Source organism: Populus euphratica, unplaced genomic scaffold, assembly GCF_000495115.2.
Source record: "Populus euphratica unplaced genomic scaffold, PopEup_1.0 scaffold28.1, whole genome shotgun sequence".
Taxonomy (NCBI): Eukaryota; Viridiplantae; Streptophyta; class Magnoliopsida; order Malpighiales; family Salicaceae; genus Populus; species Populus euphratica.
In genome coordinates this window covers 1,340,397-1,360,818 of record NW_011499862.1, presented here as the reverse complement: position 1 = coordinate 1,360,818, position 20,422 = coordinate 1,340,397, and the positions used below count along the sequence as shown (strand labels likewise).

Here is a 20,422-nt window from a genome sequence, read left to right as displayed (position 1 = left end):
CTAGGAGTAGTGGGCTAGTGGCAATGAAATTTTCACCAGCTTAATCCTCTATCTTACTGACTAATCAAGTCATTTTTTGAGATGGAAAATGGAAAACAAGAAAACCCATGAAAGAAGGAACTTCTCAAGCCACGTTCCCCTCTCTCCAATACCCACGTTCCCCTCTCTCCAATACCCCACTTTTTAAAACCATCTTCGAGTCCCATTTCATTTGTTTGGAAAGCCAACAACAATGGCAAGTAATGCCTTTCGGAGAGGCAAAATGAAAGAAGAAAACCCTAACACTTGTAGAGATATCATTGCTAGCAATGACCCACCAAACTCTCAACTATGTACTGTCTCTTGCTCCACCATGGCTGAACCAAAGATTAGAATCAGAATACCTCAGTTGTTGGCCAAGACAATGCAGAGAAGAAGCAATGATTGCATTACTGATCACCTTGGTGATCACACCAGGGACAAGAAGGAAAGGCCTAAAAGCCTTCTTCCGGAGAAGTTTGGCCTTTTCTTCCCTAGTGTATTTGGCAAGAAGAAATCACCCAAGGTTTCCTCCAAGGTCTACAAAAATGGAGATGGTTATAAAAGTGACTTGGCGGGGGCAGATGACGGTTTGTATGATGGAGATCAGCCTTTTGGGGTTGCACCAAAGTCTTCATTACCTCTTCTGGAGATTGAAGAAGAGGAGGGGGAAGAGCATGAGAAGCCAACAATGGAAAGGAGAGATAACAAACCAAGCAGGGCAGCGGATATGTTTTTAAAAGTGTCATTTCCTCTATTGAGTTTTTTCACAAAGTATACCAGTCTGAACTTCTTCAGAGGTAAAACCAACACTGATCATACTGTGCTTAGAAGACAGGGAACTAGCAATGACCTGCCTAGTGGTGTTGGCATGTCCGATGCTCAAGCTGGAAGACAGGAAAGCAGCAGCAACTTGCTTAGGAATCCATCAAGGGTACTCAGTACCGATCAGAAGTTGAGGATGGCTTCATTCTTGGGAAATACTACGAGGAGCCAAAACGGAGGACAACCAGTGCAAATCGGGGAGAAAAGCAGAGAAGAATGTGGTGAGGAGCTATGCAAGAAGAGGATTTTGATGGGGGAGAAGTGCAAGCCCCTCAGTTTTTCTGGCTCCCTTCATTATGATGAAGATGGCATTTTGTTGCCTGAGGTGCTTCTGTGGTAAGGATTGGGAAAGCAACATGTTATTTCCTTGGGGTTCGATTCATTTCATGGTTTCAACTTCAGATGTTCTGTGATCGTGTTTACCAAACTTGTTGCATTTTATTACACCCTCCAAAACGGAAAAGTGTTTTGTGCCACAGGATCAGCTGGTTTACTTTCTTCTCATGTTTATATCCTTTTCAAAATTGGACAGACTAGCATAATGCAACATGCACTAACATCAGAAAGTGGACTTCAATGATCAAGGAACAAAGCAGTATCCAGTCTTACCCATCAACTGGTCAGCAAAAAATTGTCCGGCCCTAAGAAAGTCTGAATTAACAATAAAAATGGATGCCGTGCCATCCCCTTAAAAATATGTACATTGTACAAGAAATTACGCATTAATAAGACTCAAGCAGATATAAGAGAGTGAATCTGAACCTACAGTTACCAGAGTTTACATCTGCTAGTAACAGCACCAGACACTTAAGAGCATAGATCATTTAAGTGGTTTCAACCCAAGGGCTGCTCGGAGCTTGTTAGCTTCAGCAATCTCCGGATCAGGGTGGTCCGTACCATCATCTTTCCTTTCCTTCTTTTCCTTCTTCTTCTTCTTCTTCGGTTCTTCTGCTCCATCTCCGCGCCTTTTAGGACTGCTGCTGTGGGCATATCTTTTACGATCCCGACTCCTACTTCGGCTCCTTGAATGACTCCTCCGCCTGCCACGGTCCCTATCTCGTCTTTCACGCTCCCTGCCTTCCCTTTCTCTTTCTCGTTCCCAGTCATGACCATAATCTCTTTCATCTCTCAATCGATAGCGATCCCTGTCTCTGTCCCTGTCTCTCTCTCTTCCTCGTCCACGCTCCCTATCATAGTCTTTGTCATAATCTCTATCATAGTCACGATCCCTGCATAAACAGTGAAAATAAAAATGGCATAAGCCTTACCCTTTTTCCTATAAACTATGCAGGAGGCATCAAAGTTGCATCTGAAATGTAATTCTTAACAGCCAGGGGAAAAAAAAGGAAATTGTGGTAGCACTCAATTGGAAATGGGGAAATACAGAGTCACCAATGCTCCAACAGCTGTAATGGTTATTGAAATTCAAAAGTGCTCGTGATGATGCACGTAGTCACATGGCATTTTTAATAAACAAAACTAGCTATCTATAAAAGCAACCAATTTTATAACTGGAAGCGGAAGAACCCTAATCTATTTACATACTGAGTGGTTTAAAAGTTTCAATATGATGGGCATATAAAACAAAACAGAATGTTTAATTTACAGCAGAAAACTAGCTGAAAGTCAAATTATAATGAGCACCAATGACCATGAAATTGCAATTACAATAAGATTGTCCGATCCATCATACTTCTCACTGCACACTGTCAGTGCAGAGAAACCTGGCAGGATCATTCGATTTTACTGTTGGAAGCTGTTTTAAACCAGCAATGGCTTTAAATGCCATGGTGAAAAATCGGAGCTAAATTTTACTTTACATGTGAATGAAATGGTTTGCTTGTTAGACAACAGCTTCCATAATGGTTTTCTAGTTGATTCACAAAGAGGAAAACTCCTAATTCTGCCTCATTTTCATTCATGTGCTAAGAAAGTTATGAAACTCCAAAAGCTTTCAGCCATGATATACTGATACTGGTATAAAACCTCAGCATTTTAGTAAGGGGAAAACATGCATGTAAAAAAGAACCTCAATATTAAAGTTCCAAAGCTCTTTGGAGTTCTACCAAGAAACAAATAAACTATGTAGTTCCTACAACATGCCATCAGACCTTCATTGCTATCATCATCTTTAGTCCTATATCAATGTTTCATTGCATGTATATACACATTTCTCTTAACACCTTTGCAATTCATAAAGAAACCGAATAAGTTGTACAAAAAAAAATCCATGATAAAGAATAATATATCACCAAGTTCCCAAGGAGAAAAAAAAAGTGACTATTCTGGAGCCAGAATGAGCAAAGCACTTACCTATGTCTGTGACTATCACGTCTTCTATCCCTATCCCGATCCCGATCCCTTTCCCTTTCCCTTGCAGGACTTCTCTCATGGTAGTAGTCCTGTAAATAATTCATTAATTGATAAATAAGACCAAGTATGCAATGTGATTTGGAAGAAAGAAATTAAAGAAAGAAAAGTTGAAATATAGTTCAACTTGGGAAGGAAGGATACCCGTTCATCAGCACCATTGTCTAATCCCTCAAGTTGCTCATTCTCTTCTCGCTCTTCCTCTTCTTCAAAATCATCTTCCAACACACTCTTTCTAGGTTCAAGAGCAGCAAGTGTTTCAAGAGTCCATCTGATGATTATAGAAAGGGTCACCCACAAGTCTCCATAGAATTGTTATGGAAGCAAAAATATGGATTTCAATGAAATAGAAACTAAAATTACACAAACAAAGACTCACTTATCAGCTCACAAGTTATATATCCTAAGGCAACAGAACATAAGCCATCTCAAATATTGTCTGCCCTGCACAATTACCAGGAAAAAAAATCCTTGAGCAAGTTGTAGAAAAGTTACCTTTTCTTAATACGGGGCATAGCAATGTCACAAGAATAATCTTTTGTCAAGAGCTCATCGATAACTTCATCCATGTGTGTCAATGCAAATTCTGATAAACAGAATTCAAAAAACATGTCAGTAAATTCATATAAACAGCAGCAGCAACACATGAAAGACTTTGAAAAGTTGCAATGCGAATGCAATCAAAAGAAAAGGATTTAAAGAGCTTACTCCCATCAGTTAGTTTTTTCCTCAACTTTCGATAGTCATTATACAAAGGCTCTAGGTAACGATACACATCGATATCAGTCCCAGTAAGTCGCAGATAAAAAGCACCAAGCACACGCACATATCTACTCCAAGGCAAAGAAACATCCAGTTAGAACCAAGTAGAAAATTTGAGAACTAAAAAAAATAAAATTAAAGAGTACGCAAACCAAGTACAAATACTAAGAACAAAAAGTTTCTCATCTCTCCTCTCATCACCAGGATCTCAACAAACAAACAGACATCAAATCTTGTAACCTCCAACACAACAATACTAAAAACAAACAAGTTTCTAATCTTTTCCTCTACTACCTTATTTCCATTCATTTAAATTCCATACCTTTTTAATAGCAAACAAAACAAAAACCATAGAAGCTAAGGATAACATAAATTCAATTTAAATCTTCTTTCTTTCTTTTTTCAATTCCAAAAGTTACAAGTTTCCATTTCAGTTTCTTCCATAAATTAACCCAAGATTTCTTCTTGCTTTCAAATTCGGTTATCCATACAAATGGAGAGCAATTAGCTCAATCCTACATACAACAAAAATACACAACCCCAAACCAACATCTACGAGACCCCAGTTACTTTAAACATAAACTTCCCCAAACTGAGTTATTATCAGAGGAAAAGGGTAAATAACGCTTAATACACTGATAATCACACTTAAAATACAAGCAACAAAGGTAACTAACACTAAATAGAGACTGATAATCACAATTAAAATCAATTTAGAACAAAATACAAATGGAAAGTAACAGTTAAATTTAAAAAAAAAAAATTCACTTACTTGTAATCTTCGTTTTTAATGAATTCAACAACAATATCTTTCTCGGGTTGAATTTGCAACATCTTCATGACCAAACACATAAACGGCGTCGGCTTACGATTTCCACCGTAGGTACCACCTAAGTGATCGAGTTCCATCGCTTTATCGACCAAAGTCTCGGCAGTTAACCCAAAACATTGTTCTTTCCAGTACGTGTGTTGATAGATTTTGGACCGCAGGATTTTCTCTACTAGGTTTTGTGGGTTTGTCCCTCTTATGTTCTTCGCTGTTGGATCTGTTCGATTCGCCATTGGATTTGATGAATTTTCGTGGAGATTTTTCAGAAATGTATAGAGAAACCCTAATAAAAGAAGTTGGGGATTATAGACGGAGGGGAGAGTGTTACGTCAAGGAGGAGGAGAGACGGTGCGTTTTCATGAAAGGGCCGTCAGATTAGAGCCCTAAGAGGACAGGGCCCATCAACATGTTGGCCCATTTGAAATACTAATTGTGTGTTTGACTTAGATTTTACTGTTCACGATTTAAAAACAAAATAGATTTTGAAAAAAATATTTTTAGTTTTGGTTTTAAAAAAATTAATTTAAAAAAATATATGTTCTGTTAAAAATACTCTAAAATAGATTTTTATTTGTAAAATAAAAAAATATGGGTCTTCATCATAAAATAAAAAACATGTTATTTTAACTTCTACAAAATAAAATCTTAAATGTAATCATAGATAACTTTTAGATTTTAATAAAACTCATCTTAAGAAAATATAAAAATTTTAATTATTAAAATGACAAAAGCTTCTTAATTTTCCAAGAAATTTTATAATGGTAAAAATAACTACTCATACTTACTCTCAAAAAAGAGAGAGAAAAGAGAGACATGAAAGAGAGAATAAAAAAACATAATCTAGCCGTTGTAAAAATATTGAAGTTTATTTATTTTTTAAACACCATAAAATTCTTCAAATTTATCTATAATTTAAAATTCTAATTGACATTGAAAAAAAAAAGAGTGAACAAAAATAAGTCAATTTTAATATTAATGTTTTTTTAAATAACATGATACTTGTCGAGAGGCACGGAGAGAAGAAAGAATATAAGAAGAGGGAACTTTTAAAAAAAAAAAAATGTGCTTATCTTTCATTAAGCAAGAAGGATAAAAATCCAAGAAAGCCTTTTCTCGTTCAAAGTATTGAATTTAGATATATAAATCTTAATCTTCCATTTCTTTTTTAAATAAAAATTGATCGACCCTCATCCTTAAATCACTTATCCTCTCTTTATTTGACTCGATCCATCCGATCCTTCTCTTGGAAAGTTAATAACCTTTATCTTAAAACTAAAATATTCTTATAAAAAAATAAACTAAAATTAAATTTCAACTAACCTAATATTAAATTAAATTATTTTAAAAAAATCAATTAAATAACAAAATCCAAAAAACAAATAAGTTAACTCAAACGCTAAATTTCTCATGTTATAAAATCAAAATAACCTCCTAAAATATAAATAAAATAAATTATAAAATTTAATTATTAATCAAATTAATATTAAAAAATAAAATTAAAAAATATATATCAACAAAGAAATTAAATCAACCAAATTAACTGGAATATAAGATTCATATAATAAGAGTGATAACTGAAGAAAATAAAAACTTATATTAAAAAATAAAATTAAAAAATAGTAATTAAAAATACTGTGTGAAAAAAATCTAACACGAAAAAAAAATATTAATTAAAAAAAATATTCTAATAGATAATGCGATGCACAATAAAACCCAAAATTTCTTCTCCCTCTCCTCCATAATAATACACACAATCACAATCACAATCGAGTTTATTAAAAAAAAACAATAAAATTATTGACACAACAACTGTTCAAAAGTGCAGATCAGTAGGCGAGAGTAAGGAAGAAAAATCAAATAACTACAGCTGACTTGACGAGTATACAAGAATGTGTGTCTAATCATCGATGTCCGATCTTACCTTTGATAAGGGACATATGGAGGACTAAGAACCTAAATTCTATGTTGATGAATTACAGATGCCACCTAAGCAAATACAGTACACAATAAAAGGGCTCTCATCTTTGCAGTTGATCTGGTGTGTGGTTGCTTGTAGTGGATGATGATGTTGTCCGACCATTTAGCACCCCGTTATCTACAGGCGGGCTTGTTCCCCACTTCTTTTCTGATTCTGTAGGTTCTATAACTTTAACAGACCCGTCGGTCAACCCAACAGCTAGCTGGTTGGGATCAAGTGGATGAGTAGCAACAACTAGGGGGTGAGCAGTTTGGCTCCTACAAAATCATACACCCAAGGGTCAGTGTAAAGATCAAGATGGCACTACTAGTTGCGAGAGGAATTTGTAAACTCCGAGTGCCTTACAAGGCACGCTAAAAACCACATACCCGTTATATGCCGAGGGAGCAATTCGGCATCTAAGTCTCAGGTGATCAGCGTCAAACACTCCAATGTTACCATCACTGAATGTAGCGTAAATTAATTGACTGTTGCAAGAGTAGGCTGCATAAGATATTGGTGCAGAAATGGCATCTTGTGGTACCCACTGCGAAGGAAAATCAAAAGAATGTTGATGCTGTCACTGAATCTCTTAAAGCAGGCGGACAAAAATAAAATATTTATGTCAAACCTCGTACCTGATGGATACGCTCCATCTTGGAGGCATCATATATTGCTAACTGGGTCTCATGAACCACGAGCAAACGAGTCTGATCAGAGTGGAACTGAACACGGGTGTCACCAGTAGGTGACTTTCCTGCGGGAATTTGAATAGCAACTGATTTTCTCTTCTCCCATGTATCAATGCTCCAGATGCAAAGCTGCAGAAAGTAGTTATTAAGGTGATTGGCGCCACAAATACAAAAGTTACTTTACACTGAATGATTGCATGATGATCTGATATAAGGGTTTCAATAGCGTGACATTTTTAGCAAGCAAAGAATTTATCTGCTAAGATGAACACTTGATCTCATATAGCTGGGAGACCACCAAATAACATGCTCAAACAGTGATTTGAGTGCTGATTGTTAATGTCCAGAAATTAGAATCCCCAGGTTATTACTCGGAAATTATCTCCCAATATCCCTGGAAAATGGCCAGTTCTTCCCCTGTAACTTTTAAATTCTATAATATCAATGATACAGATTACAGGGACATCAATCCTTCCCAGTTCTTCTAATGAATGAAATAAAGGGGGTTTGGAATAGGACCTAGTAAACAAAAGGCATATTATCCATGCTTTATCTTTGTTTTCTTCTTTATGATGCAAATAATCCAACCCTAGCGGAGTGCATAAATGGGTTAGGCTACAATAAGCATCCACAGGAAGGCCCCCTCAAACAGTGGTAAATATACCAAACCAGCATCTCTAGGGGGCCAAGTGCACATGCAGCTAACAAATTTTAAACCCAAAATCTAAACTCTCATGAAATAGCCAAGTGCTTCACTGTACTAGATTCAATCAAAAGCTGATAGAATAAAAGCAAGCAGCGTTTCTCCCATTTACCTGAGCATCAGCACCTGATGAAACCAAGATATAAAGATTGGTGGAAAAGGCTAACCCAGTTACTCGCTTCTGATGACCCTTTAATTTTGATTTTACCTGGAAAAACAAAGCAGAGGCATTAGATCCAGCTTAGTGGAATCATAATGCAAGAACAAAAATCAACATGTAGATTTTTAGCAAGCAATCACCTCGTCCACTCTGACATTGTATATGTGAATAGTTGAATCCTCCATTCCAATGGCTATGATATTGTTATCTTGGGGATGGAATGCTAGGAAGGTTGAAGCAGGGGGAGGAGACATGAATGTTGTCATCACCTGCAGACCAACCAATTTATTGAAAATACTAAAAATTATAAAGCGAGCCATATTATACAAGACATGCATGTGCAGACAAACCTTAAATGTCATCATGTTGAACAGTGAAACCTTCCCACCAGTGGCTGACATTACATATGAGTCATTCTTTGAGAGAGCTATGCATGGGACTGCTTCTTCAAGGTTGACACCTGAGACATCATTAGTCATAAGAAGACCACTGTTTGGTTGCCAGTGCTGTGGAACAACATTGGCGGTGGCCTTTTTAAACACCAACCAGTTTCAGAAATCCATTCAACGATAGAAAAGGTAAAAAATAAACAAATATAGAGAAGCAAAAGGAAAGAAATACATAAACTCATTTTTAACCAGATATTACCTTTCCACTTGGATTTTGTTCATTGCGTTGCCATTTCCAAAGCTTCTGAATACCATTTGCTCCTAGTGCTAACATGCCAACACCAGAATTTGTATACAGAAGACGAACAACCTGTATAGAAAGATGGAACAGTTGACATGTTATTAGAGTAGAAAATCAGGTAATAAAACACAAATACCAGAAGAAACTTAAAACACCTTGCTTGATGTATCTGTGCTATCAGGCAAGGTAACTAATCGACACTCGCCAGGATCTACAATTTCAGCCAATTGCCAGGGTTTTGTTTTATCAATAACATCATCCACAGTTCTTGGCTTTTCTATGCTTCTGTTCATTGCATCAACTCCATTCTTAAACAAGAAATTCAAACAAAAAAAACATTAGTCTCAATTATTTGTTACTGCACAATTATGTTAGAAATTAAGATGACATAATATCAATGGGAGATAAAAGATCATAAACAGGACAGAACCTTCAAAGGAGGGCCAAATTTCTTAACAGATGATTTTGTTCACTAAGCAAAAAGTATTTAGTAAACATCCTGTCAAGAATGTGGGGCACATAGTGACTTGAAAAGGAGTGCATTGTAAAATGAAGGAAAAGGATGATCCCATCTTCGCTAACATGTACTTGCTAATTAACTAAAACTACAGCTAACATTGCCTCTGTGTAACACATGTTAAACTTGGGCCAAGCAAACAATAAACTCAATTAATTCTGCAAGCCCTGAAAGTAGAATGCCAAAAATTTTAAGAAAACATAGATGAATCAAAACTAGAGTTAAAATCACATAGTTGACGTACAAGAATGGGAGAAGGCCTGACGGGAGAGCTCCTTTCCACTTTAAGGTTCACTGGACTGGCATTTACTATGCTAGAAGTGCCAGAAACCTGACCGATGAACAAGAAAAGGTCCAAACAGATCTTAGAACATTAATGCTTTCAAAGAAACAGCCAAGTTTGCTAAAAGTAATACGTAACCTTGATTGCAGCAGATTCCATAGGTGATCTCAATGCTTCAAAAGAATGAGTCTCAACTGCTCTCAATGATCTGAGACCAGCAGCGTTTGCAAGTATCTTGAATCCATTGTCAGCAGTGGTAACAGCAAGAAGATTCCCTTCCTTGTTGAATCTCAGGCGAGGAAGAGTCTGTTGCAATTACTATGATTAAGCGACAGTTAAAAAGCAGAGGTGTTCCGTAAAAGATAAAAGGCCATTGACAAAAATAACCTGTAGTCCCCCATCTGCATCCGTCGTGGTGATGACACTGATATTCTCCATATCCCAAAACTTTATCTGACCATCATCACCAGCAGCCAAAAAGTGATTTTGGGTAGTGTCAAACTGCACAACACCAGCTGATTTCTTTCTAAACCCAAGAAAACTCCTCTTTACCGATCCTTCACTTTCATTCCATTCAACTAGATAAGAGTCCCCTTCTTTACTTGTTCCACAAGAGAACAACCTGGAAAATGGAAAAGAAATGATGAACAATTGTTGAAAGAAAAAAAATCAAACAAGAACAATGCTCAACATGGATTTCATCAGACCTCATAAAAAATGTAGAAAATGGAGTAGCAGAAAAATAACTAATCAAATTTACAGTATGATTAACTTACCTACTACCATCAGCACTGTAAAGCATTGTAGTACACCAGTGGCCAGGAGCATCATAATCAACTCTAGATCCTATATTGTCATATAGCCAGGCTTTTATTTTCCCATCAATAGCTGTTGAGAATATGAACTGCATAAGCATGCAATTACAACAGTCAGTGCCACATAAACAATGCTACACTATATTAATTTAGTAAATGTCATATTACTGTCACCGCAGCATTTGAATCACATTCCAAACAATAGTAACCGGTTTAACAATCAGCAGTGATGAATGCCTGATAGACTGGCATCAACATAATATAAAAAATATTTTGAATGAGCATGCAGATAGCACAACCACCATACTAGGGAACCAAGCCATCAATTACAAGAAAATAGATAGCTTTCAGTTAGCTATTTGCTTCTGTTGTAAAATAGAAGATTCTATATTAGGTTGTCTATAAATTAGGAAATAGATTTGGTATTAATCAACTCCTACAAATTAGGGGTCACTCCTAATATATGTTTTGATTCGGTTCCTGATTTCATGTCTTGTATTCTCCTTTAAATAGTAAAGCTGTACAGACTATTTTGAATCAAGTCAATAAACTGATTTCCAGAGAATACTGTCTTCAGCTTCCCAAACAGCAATGGGAAGAGCAATCAAAAGGCAAAACAGTTGAGCCCTTTGCTTCCATTTGAGATACCTGGATGTTCTCTTTGTGATGTGGACAGATATTATAAACTGGTGCTTCGTGACCTTCAAAATTAAACAGCTTCCGTCCCGTCAAATCCCACACCTGTTTTACTTCTTCCATTAGATAACATTGGAACCCTAATTTAATAAAAAAAAAACTCTCCTGACAAATTATCTCTCTTACCTTTATTAGCTTGTCATCTCCACAGGTGACCACACAAAGTTGTTTGTTTGGATGACCAAAAGCCAAATCATTAACACCACCAACATGGGCATCAATCTGCGGTGACAAAGGCAAGTCAATGCTATAGTTACAGATTTTGGTTCAATAGCCAAGCAAGCAACAAGAGATTGAATCACCTCTAAATGTTGGCGCAGATCATTTGTTCCATTATATGCATACAAGTGAATCAAGTGTTTATTAAATGCAGCCCCTGTAACAATAAAAACATTAAGATACCTGCAGCACACCTTAAATGCTTTATCTAATTACTGTTACATACCCACAAAATTTCCATCAGGACTCCATGCAACACGGGTGACAGAAATGGATGTGTCTTTGAAACTAGAAGCCTGCAAGAAATTGCATATAAGACCCACAAAATGGTTGCTTCAAAGTCCCATATGTCACATGTTACAGAAAACCAAAAAATTGCCACCACATTGATGGCATAACAAAGGTTCTTTGTTTTCATATACAATCAAAGCAAATGGAGCAACTTTGTGAAGAAAATATATTAATACAAGAGCAGTGCAAAAGGATATTAGAGAGGACCTGAAATTGCAATGAACAACTTTGCAAGTCCCAAATCTTGAAGGGCTTTGAAAACAGTCTCTCCCGTGAGATGAGTTCCCAAAGTGTAATTTCACCATTAACAGAACCAACTGCTCAAATGACACAACAAGTTTGAGGGGGGCAGGAATGCAGTAATGTATTCCAATATGATCATTGACATATATTATCAATATATATATATACCAAGAAGCAATGAGTGGTGAGAAGGATGAAAATCCATGCTCATGACAGCTGACCCTTGATGCAGGGCAAAAGCTACTGTCCTTGGCAGGTCTTCCAGAGACCAAGATGCCTGCTGTCTAGATGCTGAGTATGTAGCCTAAAAGAGAAAGCCTGTCCAGAATTAGCAATGGAACAATGGAACCTAGATTTTAAGAACAGTACACAATGACATAAAACATTGTGAATTATCCTCAAGTTGCACAAATGGAGCAAAATTAGCACAAAATACCTCTTCAACAGATTGGGGAGGCCGGAGACGTTTCATTAGTTCATGATCAGGATTCTGATAATCAACGATACCCGGGGCAGTTGGCGGTGTTCTTTGACGTTTCAAGACTGAAACTGGGAGACAAGCGAGTATGTTAACCAAGATTCAACCTCTTAATCATCATTTCCCAACTCCCAAATAACCATATTACCCATGTCATACTATCTGGTTAACTAAAATGAGGTGGAATCAAACAGAGATTGGAAACAGATAGGAAATTATAGGAATTCATGGACCCCATCCCCAACACATCCTTCTTTCTCCCGCAAACATATAAGAAAACATAGGAATCAGAAGGAATAAATGTAACCATTTTGGATCCAAGGACGGGAGTAAGAATGTGTCATTGATGCACTCAAAGAGAAGTTCGATGTTGTTTCAGCTTTATCTCTCTCTCTCTGTTTTTTTTATAGTTCTCAGCTTATCAGTTATCACTATTTTTTTAAAGTGAAATGTTTGCTAAAAAGTGAAGTAAAACTCAATCAAATTGCAAACCTTGATTTTGAGGAATAGGAATTGATGATGCAGTTACAACAGCTGCTTGAACGGATGAAGAAGCAGAAGCATTTGCCATCCAACCAGCTATGGCACCAGCATTAGCTGCTGCACCAGTAGCCGGAAAGGGCTATACACCAAAAGGATGAAATGAAATTTTCAGTGATCAACACCTCAAAATCAAAAGCGTGTTCTGGGTTAGGAAAATAAACAATTTAAGATATCATACACCATGAGCCCCAAGAGATGTATAAGGAGCAGGCTTTGCAACAGCAGCAACAGGAAGACTGACAGGTGCAGGAGCAAGAGGACCATTTGTAGGTGAGCATGTGTGGTCTATGAACAAAGTCTTGATGTCTGGGTTCGACCTTGGATGCTTGCATAATTGGTGCTGCCAGTTCAAACTGCAACAACCAAATAGTCACATGCAATGGCATACATTGATATGGAAAATATAATGGAAAACATAGCAGCATGGAAAAAAGATGATAGTAAATTGAAGATCCCCTTTTGTTCAAAGAAAACCATACATCACTGTACGCACATGGTCAAAACATTAACTATGTCAACTGAAAGCTTCAGAAACAAAATAATTTCAAGTAATCTCCTGAGATGATAACATGAGTAAAAAATGGGGACTCAAGCCATGCTAATTTAATAAACTACATTATCTGATAAATAAAAGCTATCTTTAACACAGAAGAACGTGAAAAATGCAGAACTAGCCAAACATAATAAATCAAGTACAGCATAAATCAGACCTCATAATAAACAAAATGTCCTAATAACAAAAAAAGATGTTTGTTAATCAACCAATGCTATATTAACTTTACCTCTGATTAATTAGAGTCCTCAATCGAGATGATTTCAAGGTTGGAAATGCAAGCTTATCGCGAAAGAGAGGATTTGCTTCAATTAGCTTTTTTAGCTCTACCAACATGATGCTACGAGCTGTTTTAGTGTCGCCATACTTGGACAGCTGCTCATTTTCCCTGTATCAATAACAAAGAGGAAGGATGGTCATTTAAACAAATTAGAGTTCTCTGTGTTTCCATAATTCATATAAGAAAGTGACTCCATGAATGTAACCCCACACCTAGTACCACATACTTTCAATATTTTCCCAAAGCGAACTGATCAAGAAGGGAAGAAAAAAACCTGAAATTGGTAAGAGTTAAAAGCTGAGTGATTTCTTTGTACAGTTCCTCATTAAATGTCGAGAACACCTTCAAATCACCCACTAAAATTTCAACTGCCTTTGCCTTCTCTTGCCTGTAAGTATGAATCAAATACAAAAAAATGAATAGAACTCTTCCAAATTAGAGTCAGAAAGTTTCCCCAATAAATCTAGATGCAATTTACCGATCAAGCGCTTCTAGATACTTCTGCTTCCTGATTTCAAAAAATATCTTCATTGAGTATCTGTTATCATCGACTTTGGTAAACCCTGCTAAGTACTTTTCAACTTCATCCCATTCTCCAGCCAGCACTTTCTCCTCAAAGTACTTCATGTTGAAATAAAAACCAGATTCCTTCTCAAGCCTACAGCACACAACATTTGCATTCAATTAAAATTTCTCCATCAATTGAGTCACAAGATTAAAAACCAACAGACTATCCAAATCGCAAATATTTCAACTTCTACATTTTGAATAACCCCAGCCCTGAAAAAATATAAAAAATAAATAAAAAACCAACTCTCAGCCCAACAAAACTCCCAACTCTTTTATCACTCAAAGCTCAATAAATCAAAACCTCAAACCAATCAACTACATCTAATCCAAAGGCCTCATTCAAGTTTTCTAAGATAAAATTCAACAATTACAAAGAATTGAAACTTGAAATATTTCCTTCTTTTCTCGATAAACAAAAACAGATCTTTGAAAATTTCTCTTTCCATTCAAGTTTTTAAGTTAAAATTCAAACTAACAAAAACATTAACTCAAAATCTTTCTTCTTTCAAAAAACGAAGACAACCTTCTAAAACTTCTCTTCCCCGCTCAAAATTTTTCTTTTCCTTGATTTCCTCCACATCATAAAACCAGCTTATCCTTTTTTTAAAAAAAGAGAGAGAATATCAGTAAATTTTTCACAACTTTCAAATTTTCAACTTCCACGAACAGCCAAAAAAACCACCACCACACCACTTGAATAAGCTTAACAAAAACTAATTAGCACTTCATCTATAACTCAACAGCCATAATCCATCCCACATAACAAATGTTCAGAACCACAAACAGCACACATAATACACAAAAACACCCAAAAAATATACAAATACGTACAAAATACATACAGGAAGATGCAGTAAGCGAGACTTCATTCCGATAACGCTTCAAAATCCACTACTTTCACAGACAAATACAAATACATCCAAAAATACACAAATACGTACAAATATACATACAGGAAGAGACAAAGGCTTACTTATGGACAGACTCTTTAAATTTTTCTTCTTCGAGAAACTGAAGTATGAGAAACACCAATTCTCTACTCAAAGACGACATTTTCTTTCGATCAATCAACAAATTTAGCTCTTTAAAGACACTAATTACTACCAAATCTAAGCTTAATTGAGCTGAATTCAGTGACTTTAGAGCTCAATTAAGGCCCTTAGAGCTCGGAAATCGAGACAACTTCTAGGGTTTCGAGGCTGCGGTTCGAGAGAGAGGAGGAGATAAAAAGAGACTTGGTCTCGCTATCTTCGATGCGTTGTACAGAGGTCTTTCTTTCTTTTTCTACTGACCTATCAGTGATAAGTCCACGAAATGATCTGATAAGCTGGTGAATTTATATGTTTGCGTATCTGCTTATCGTGATAAGTAGAGTTAAGTGGCGAGCCGGATTCGAAACCACAAATTCAAATCTAGTGAATATTCGCTCCACACGTCCAGTCGGTCCCTCGTTATTTGGTACTGTCGCTTTCGCTTTTTATTTCAATTTATCGCGACTTTATCTATACCCAAAACATCTCACGAGTTGTTTCTATACATGGGATTTTTTTTCTTTCTTTTTTAAGTAGTGTGTTTGTAACTGTCCTGGTCTTCACTGTTTTGTCTAGAAAAGTTGATTTTAAAAAACTATTTTTAGTTATTGTTTAAAAAAATAGAATTAACAAAATATATTTGATAAAAAAATTTATATTTTTATATTTTTTCACCTAAAATAAAAAAAAACTTAGTTTTTATAAAAAAAAATATATTAATTTAGCTTGGCATTTTTAAAATTAAAATTCCTTTTAAATTAGCATAATCAATTAAAAATTTTAATAGGATAACACTTTCTAAAAATAAAATTGATAAAATAAAATATTTTCATCTTATCACGCTTTTGAAGCGCTGTATTTTCTAAATATTATTATTTATAAACATGACAAAATAGTTATTGCTTTTAAAAAATATGATAACTTAATATATAACTTTATTATTAATGCTCTAACTCAATTGATTGGATAGTTGATTAAACTATATGAACTGGTCAACAGTTTCTCACAAAATTTATATTTTTATGAATTTTTTCTTTTAATTGTGTTTTATAAGTGTCAATAATATAGTTGAGTTTGCAATAAAAAATGATTATGAGTAGGCAATGTATGTTTACCATAATTAAATAAGGATTTACCACAAATAAATTGTATATAATGACCTATCATATATATTTATGGATTAGTGAGATAAGTTCATACCAGGACAAGATTTAACTGTATCAAACTACAATTATGGTTTAAAGGGTCATAGCTTTCAATATAATTGTTGAATTGTGCTTAAAGTTCTATTCCAAGCTATTTGATCATAATTTAAGATTAAGTACTTCTAATTTCTTTATTAATGATGGAATTAGAAGAATAACAATTAAAATAAAACGTCATTAAACATCCGTGGTGTTCCAAAAGTTTTAAAAAATATATATTTTGGTTAATCCTAATACCTCAATTTTTTTTTAGATTCAATTTTGCTACAAAATTTTGTTTGTATTATTTTTTAATTATAGATCGAGAGGGAAGAGAGAGCATCAATTTTTGGTAGTATAAAAAAAATTACTGATATTAATTTATGTTATAAAAATAGTGGTATCAATCGGTTTTATTCGATAATAAAAGTTTTTATTATATATTTTTTTATCTTTAAAATTTATAAAAAAAAACATATTCAAACCCCCTTTTATTTTTTATTTCTGGATTGATTTTGATTTTCCAGATAATTTTTTTGTTTTTATTAAGGCTATGGGTATATACATAACAAATCCAAAGATGTTTTGGGTGAAAAACTGACATGCACGAGTGGGTTTACAAAACCACATATGGGGGAGATTATTCGACACCCCGACGCGATGCTTCCTAATCACTTAAAAGCAAAGTTGCTTGTAATTAATTTCTTTGCAAGTGTCCAAAAAGTTAGCCGTTGCATAGGTGTGGTGGATTCCTTGGTATAAATGAATGGTGGCAAATAATGGAATATAGTCAAGGATAATTAGCAGCAAAACTATGTGGGGATGGAAAGTAGACTTAGCTCTTCACATCGCTATCTATAAAACTGCATAAAACTCTCAATTATGCCCTAAAAAAATGATAGGTTGGTCCATTTGGAGTACATGGTAGAATCAAGGTTTTCTATTCTTGGTTAATGGTTTATCATGTCATCTAATGGCATGAGAATAAAAAAAATTGAAGCTATTCCATTGTTCTTGACAAGGACAATAACGTGCCCTAATGTTTTTTTAGGTTAATGGTAAATTTTAAAAAACTTATCTGTCGCTCCAGTTAAGTTAATTAATTTATTGTTACTGTCTATTTTTATATTGATAAATTAAAATAAAATTAACTTATTCGTTGCAATCAGTATATCATTATAATTATGAATTTTTATTCTTTTTAAAAACACATATTTACAATACCCAAAAATTATTTTTTTTTAAAGATAATTCAGTGTAGCTTATAACTAGAGATAAAAAAAATAGTACTAATTACATAGCTGAAGGCATTCTGAAAGCCAAAAAAAAATTATTTATCAAATTAACTCTTTTAAATTATTGTAAAATCAATAAAATATCAGAATAAAATATTTATATTAAATAAGTGGTGGATTTCAAATTGCAATCTATGTGGGCTTTACTGGGTAATGTGGTCATATTTATTTTTAAAAATGTTTTTTAAAATATTAAATTAATACTTTTTAAAACGTTTTTTCATCGTTCTAATATTATAATACAAAAAATAAAAACAAAACGTAATATTATTAAATAATTTTTAATAAAAAAAGCACTTTTCAAAAAACATATATTGCCGAACACACATTATAAATGAAAAGGAAAGTACTCATAAAACCAGATTAGTGGTACCATAAAAAAAAAACACAAAAAGAAAAGGAAAAAAACTTCACTGGACCAAGGATCACCGAAGCCACGTGATCACCCATTCCAAATCTCTCACACGTTCACAAAATCCTTAAACTGTCCTTTTCATCCCCAACTTTGCCCCCACAAAGCAAGATCTCGAGCTCTTTATTGGCAACCGTCCTTCCCTCGCTCTGGCCGCGGGTCCACCAGAAAAAAATATCTTGCCGCTGGATATTGTTTAAAAATATAGTTGATGTTGCCTTTATAAATATGAAAATAATATTTATTTATATTTTAAAAGTTAATTTTAAAATTAGTATGTTAAAATAATTTAAAAACCTAGAAAAATATTATTTTAAAATAAAAATAAAATTTTTTAATTTTTTTTGAATACAAACAAAAAACAAACATACTTTCAATACTGTTACGTCGATTTCGCTTTATAAAGGTTTTCTCGTGATAAAATCCTTCAAAATATCATAATCTTGCGAGTTATCACGCGTTCAATCAAGTTTTAACTTATATGGCCAAGCTTTTCAAAGGCGGTTTTAAATCTTTGCTCGTCCTTAAAGGTATGAATTCGGTCAAATCAATTCTTATACTTTATTTTTATTCAATTGGACCCTTTAGTTTGACTTTATAACACTAGTTGTTTTCAAGTTGTTTTGTCAGATTGTTCTATCATTAAAGTTAATCTTTCATTTCATTTCAATATACAATCAAATAAAATTATTTAATTAGTTTAAAATCACAAAGCATTTGATGTATTAAAATAAAATAATTGTTGTAATCTTCTTAAAAAAAGATTGAGCTATACATCTTAAAAAATCCAAGGGGATAAATCGGTACATAAAAGATAAAAGAAAACAATTCTTTATTTTCTCATTATAAAAAATACTATACTCTAAAACTAAACTTATTTAATACATCACCTGAGAAGGTAAAAAAATAAGTAAAAAGTATTTTAGAAACAACCAATTAAATTGTTTTGCAAAACCATTAAGTTATTATCATATTCATGTAACTTGTCAATCACCACAGGATTTTAATGGGTTTGACTTGTAAATTTCACAGGCCAAAAAGGTTCAAATAGGCTAAAAATAAGTGTTTTACAAGGACCTATTTGAGCATATTTAAAACTTGAGGAACCATGCAAAAAAAGACAATGACCTCATAAAAACGCCATCAGGGGAACAAGGAAACAAACACCGAGTGGAGAAGTGTCTTGTCAGGTAGGGGCTCTATTCAGTATGCAACTGCTGGTTCTAGATGCCACGTGTCGCGTGCTTTGTGTCTCCGAGTTTCACGTGTTTACGCGCTTCGTACGGAGCGTCGGGGATCCTGGCTTGGCGTGAAAGTTTCGTGTGGTGCGCGATGCGCACATCTTAAAAAGCTAGTGAAAGACAGGTTCCAAAGTTCCTTGTTTTTGTCACAATCATTGTGGTTTGTCTCAATCTCGATGATCGAGAGTGTGTTTCACGCTATAGCTTTGCTTAATTTTAACAACATTCTTTCGAGCTTAATATTATTTTCTTCTTAATGTGTTTTCGCGAGAGACGACAATCTCATCGGGCCACGTTCGTTGATCGTCGATCCCGTTAGATTGTACTTTTATTTAATTTGATTGAGTGAAACCTTGTTTTAATTATTTTTAGATTTAGATCCGTTCTTTGCAGAAAGTTATTTTTAAATTCTGAGAAATTAAATTTCAGGGAAAATAAATGTTTTAAAAGTAAAATATTTTTCGATATTTGACAGTATTATGGAAAATAAACTGGAAAACACTTTGCAGTGTTTAGTTATGTTATGCAAAATGAACTGAAAAATAATTTATTAATATTTTATTTTTCTCAAGTTTATTAAAATAATAAGAAATAAATCTTACAAATTAAAAAGTTGAATAATAATAAAATTGAAAAAAAATAATTTCATAAATTATCTCAAATAAAATAAATAATAATAAAACAATAAAGATCAAATCTTAAAAAAAAAGATGAAGAAATTAAAATAATAATAATTAACATTTCATAAAGTATTTCAAATAAAAT

General features: G+C 34.2%; 2 protein-coding genes across 2 annotated transcripts; both read right to left on the bottom strand.

Moving 5' to 3' along the window:
- Positions 1-1,397: 1,397 nt before the first annotated feature.
- On the bottom strand, positions 1,398-5,134 carry LOC105125128 (PRP38 family protein). The gene is made up of 6 exons (XM_011025430.1): positions 4,748-5,134; positions 3,922-4,043; positions 3,709-3,799; positions 3,358-3,484; positions 3,157-3,245; positions 1,398-2,072 (listed from the first exon to the last, which is right to left on the bottom strand). The coding sequence occupies exons 1-6, from the start codon at positions 5,035-5,037 to the stop codon at positions 1,664-1,666; spliced, it is 1,128 nt and encodes a 375-aa protein (XP_011023732.1). The 5' UTR covers positions 5,038-5,134; the 3' UTR covers positions 1,398-1,663.
- A 1,419-nt stretch (positions 5,135-6,553) lies between these two features.
- Positions 6,554-15,757, bottom strand: LOC105125127 (topless-related protein 3-like). Its single transcript, XM_011025429.1, has 25 exons — positions 15,468-15,757; positions 14,403-14,582; positions 14,199-14,312; positions 13,874-14,032; positions 13,270-13,444; positions 13,041-13,170; positions 12,507-12,619; positions 12,239-12,374; positions 12,035-12,144; positions 11,763-11,832; positions 11,620-11,693; positions 11,444-11,539; positions 11,270-11,362; positions 10,583-10,710; positions 10,194-10,428; positions 9,945-10,112; positions 9,768-9,854; positions 9,162-9,314; positions 8,965-9,075; positions 8,667-8,846; positions 8,457-8,585; positions 8,269-8,364; positions 7,400-7,582; positions 7,151-7,308; positions 6,554-7,039 (listed from the first exon to the last, which is right to left on the bottom strand). The coding sequence occupies exons 1-25, from the start codon at positions 15,545-15,547 to the stop codon at positions 6,823-6,825; spliced, it is 3,375 nt and encodes a 1,124-aa protein (XP_011023731.1). The 5' UTR covers positions 15,548-15,757; the 3' UTR covers positions 6,554-6,822.
- Positions 15,758-20,422: the final 4,665 nt, after the last annotated feature.

What these genes read in the sequence shown, in the direction of transcription:
- LOC105125128 (XM_011025430.1), bottom strand. Translation starts at nt 5,037, where the DNA reads ATGGCGAATCGAACAGATCCAACAGCGAAGAACATAAGAGGGACAAAC. An exon ending in GAAAAAACTAACTGATGGGA is followed by an intron (nt 3,800 to 3,921) that starts GTAAGCTCTTTA and finishes TCTGTTTATCAG; the next exon opens with AATTTGCATTGACACACATG. An exon ending in ATGCCCCGTATTAAGAAAAG is followed by an intron (nt 3,485 to 3,708) that starts GTAACTTTTCTA and finishes TATAATCATCAG; the next exon opens with ATGGACTCTTGAAACACTTG.
- LOC105125127 (XM_011025429.1), bottom strand. Translation starts at nt 15,547, where the DNA reads ATGTCGTCTTTGAGTAGAGAATTGGTGTTTCTCATACTTCAGTTTCTC. An exon ending in CTCCCCAATCTGTTGAAGAG is followed by an intron (nt 12,375 to 12,506) that starts GTATTTTGTGCT and finishes TTTCTCTTTTAG; the next exon opens with GCTACATACTCAGCATCTAG. An exon ending in ATGCAGATGGGGGACTACAG is followed by an intron (nt 10,113 to 10,193) that starts GTTATTTTTGTC and finishes TAATTGCAACAG; the next exon opens with ACTCTTCCTCGCCTGAGATT.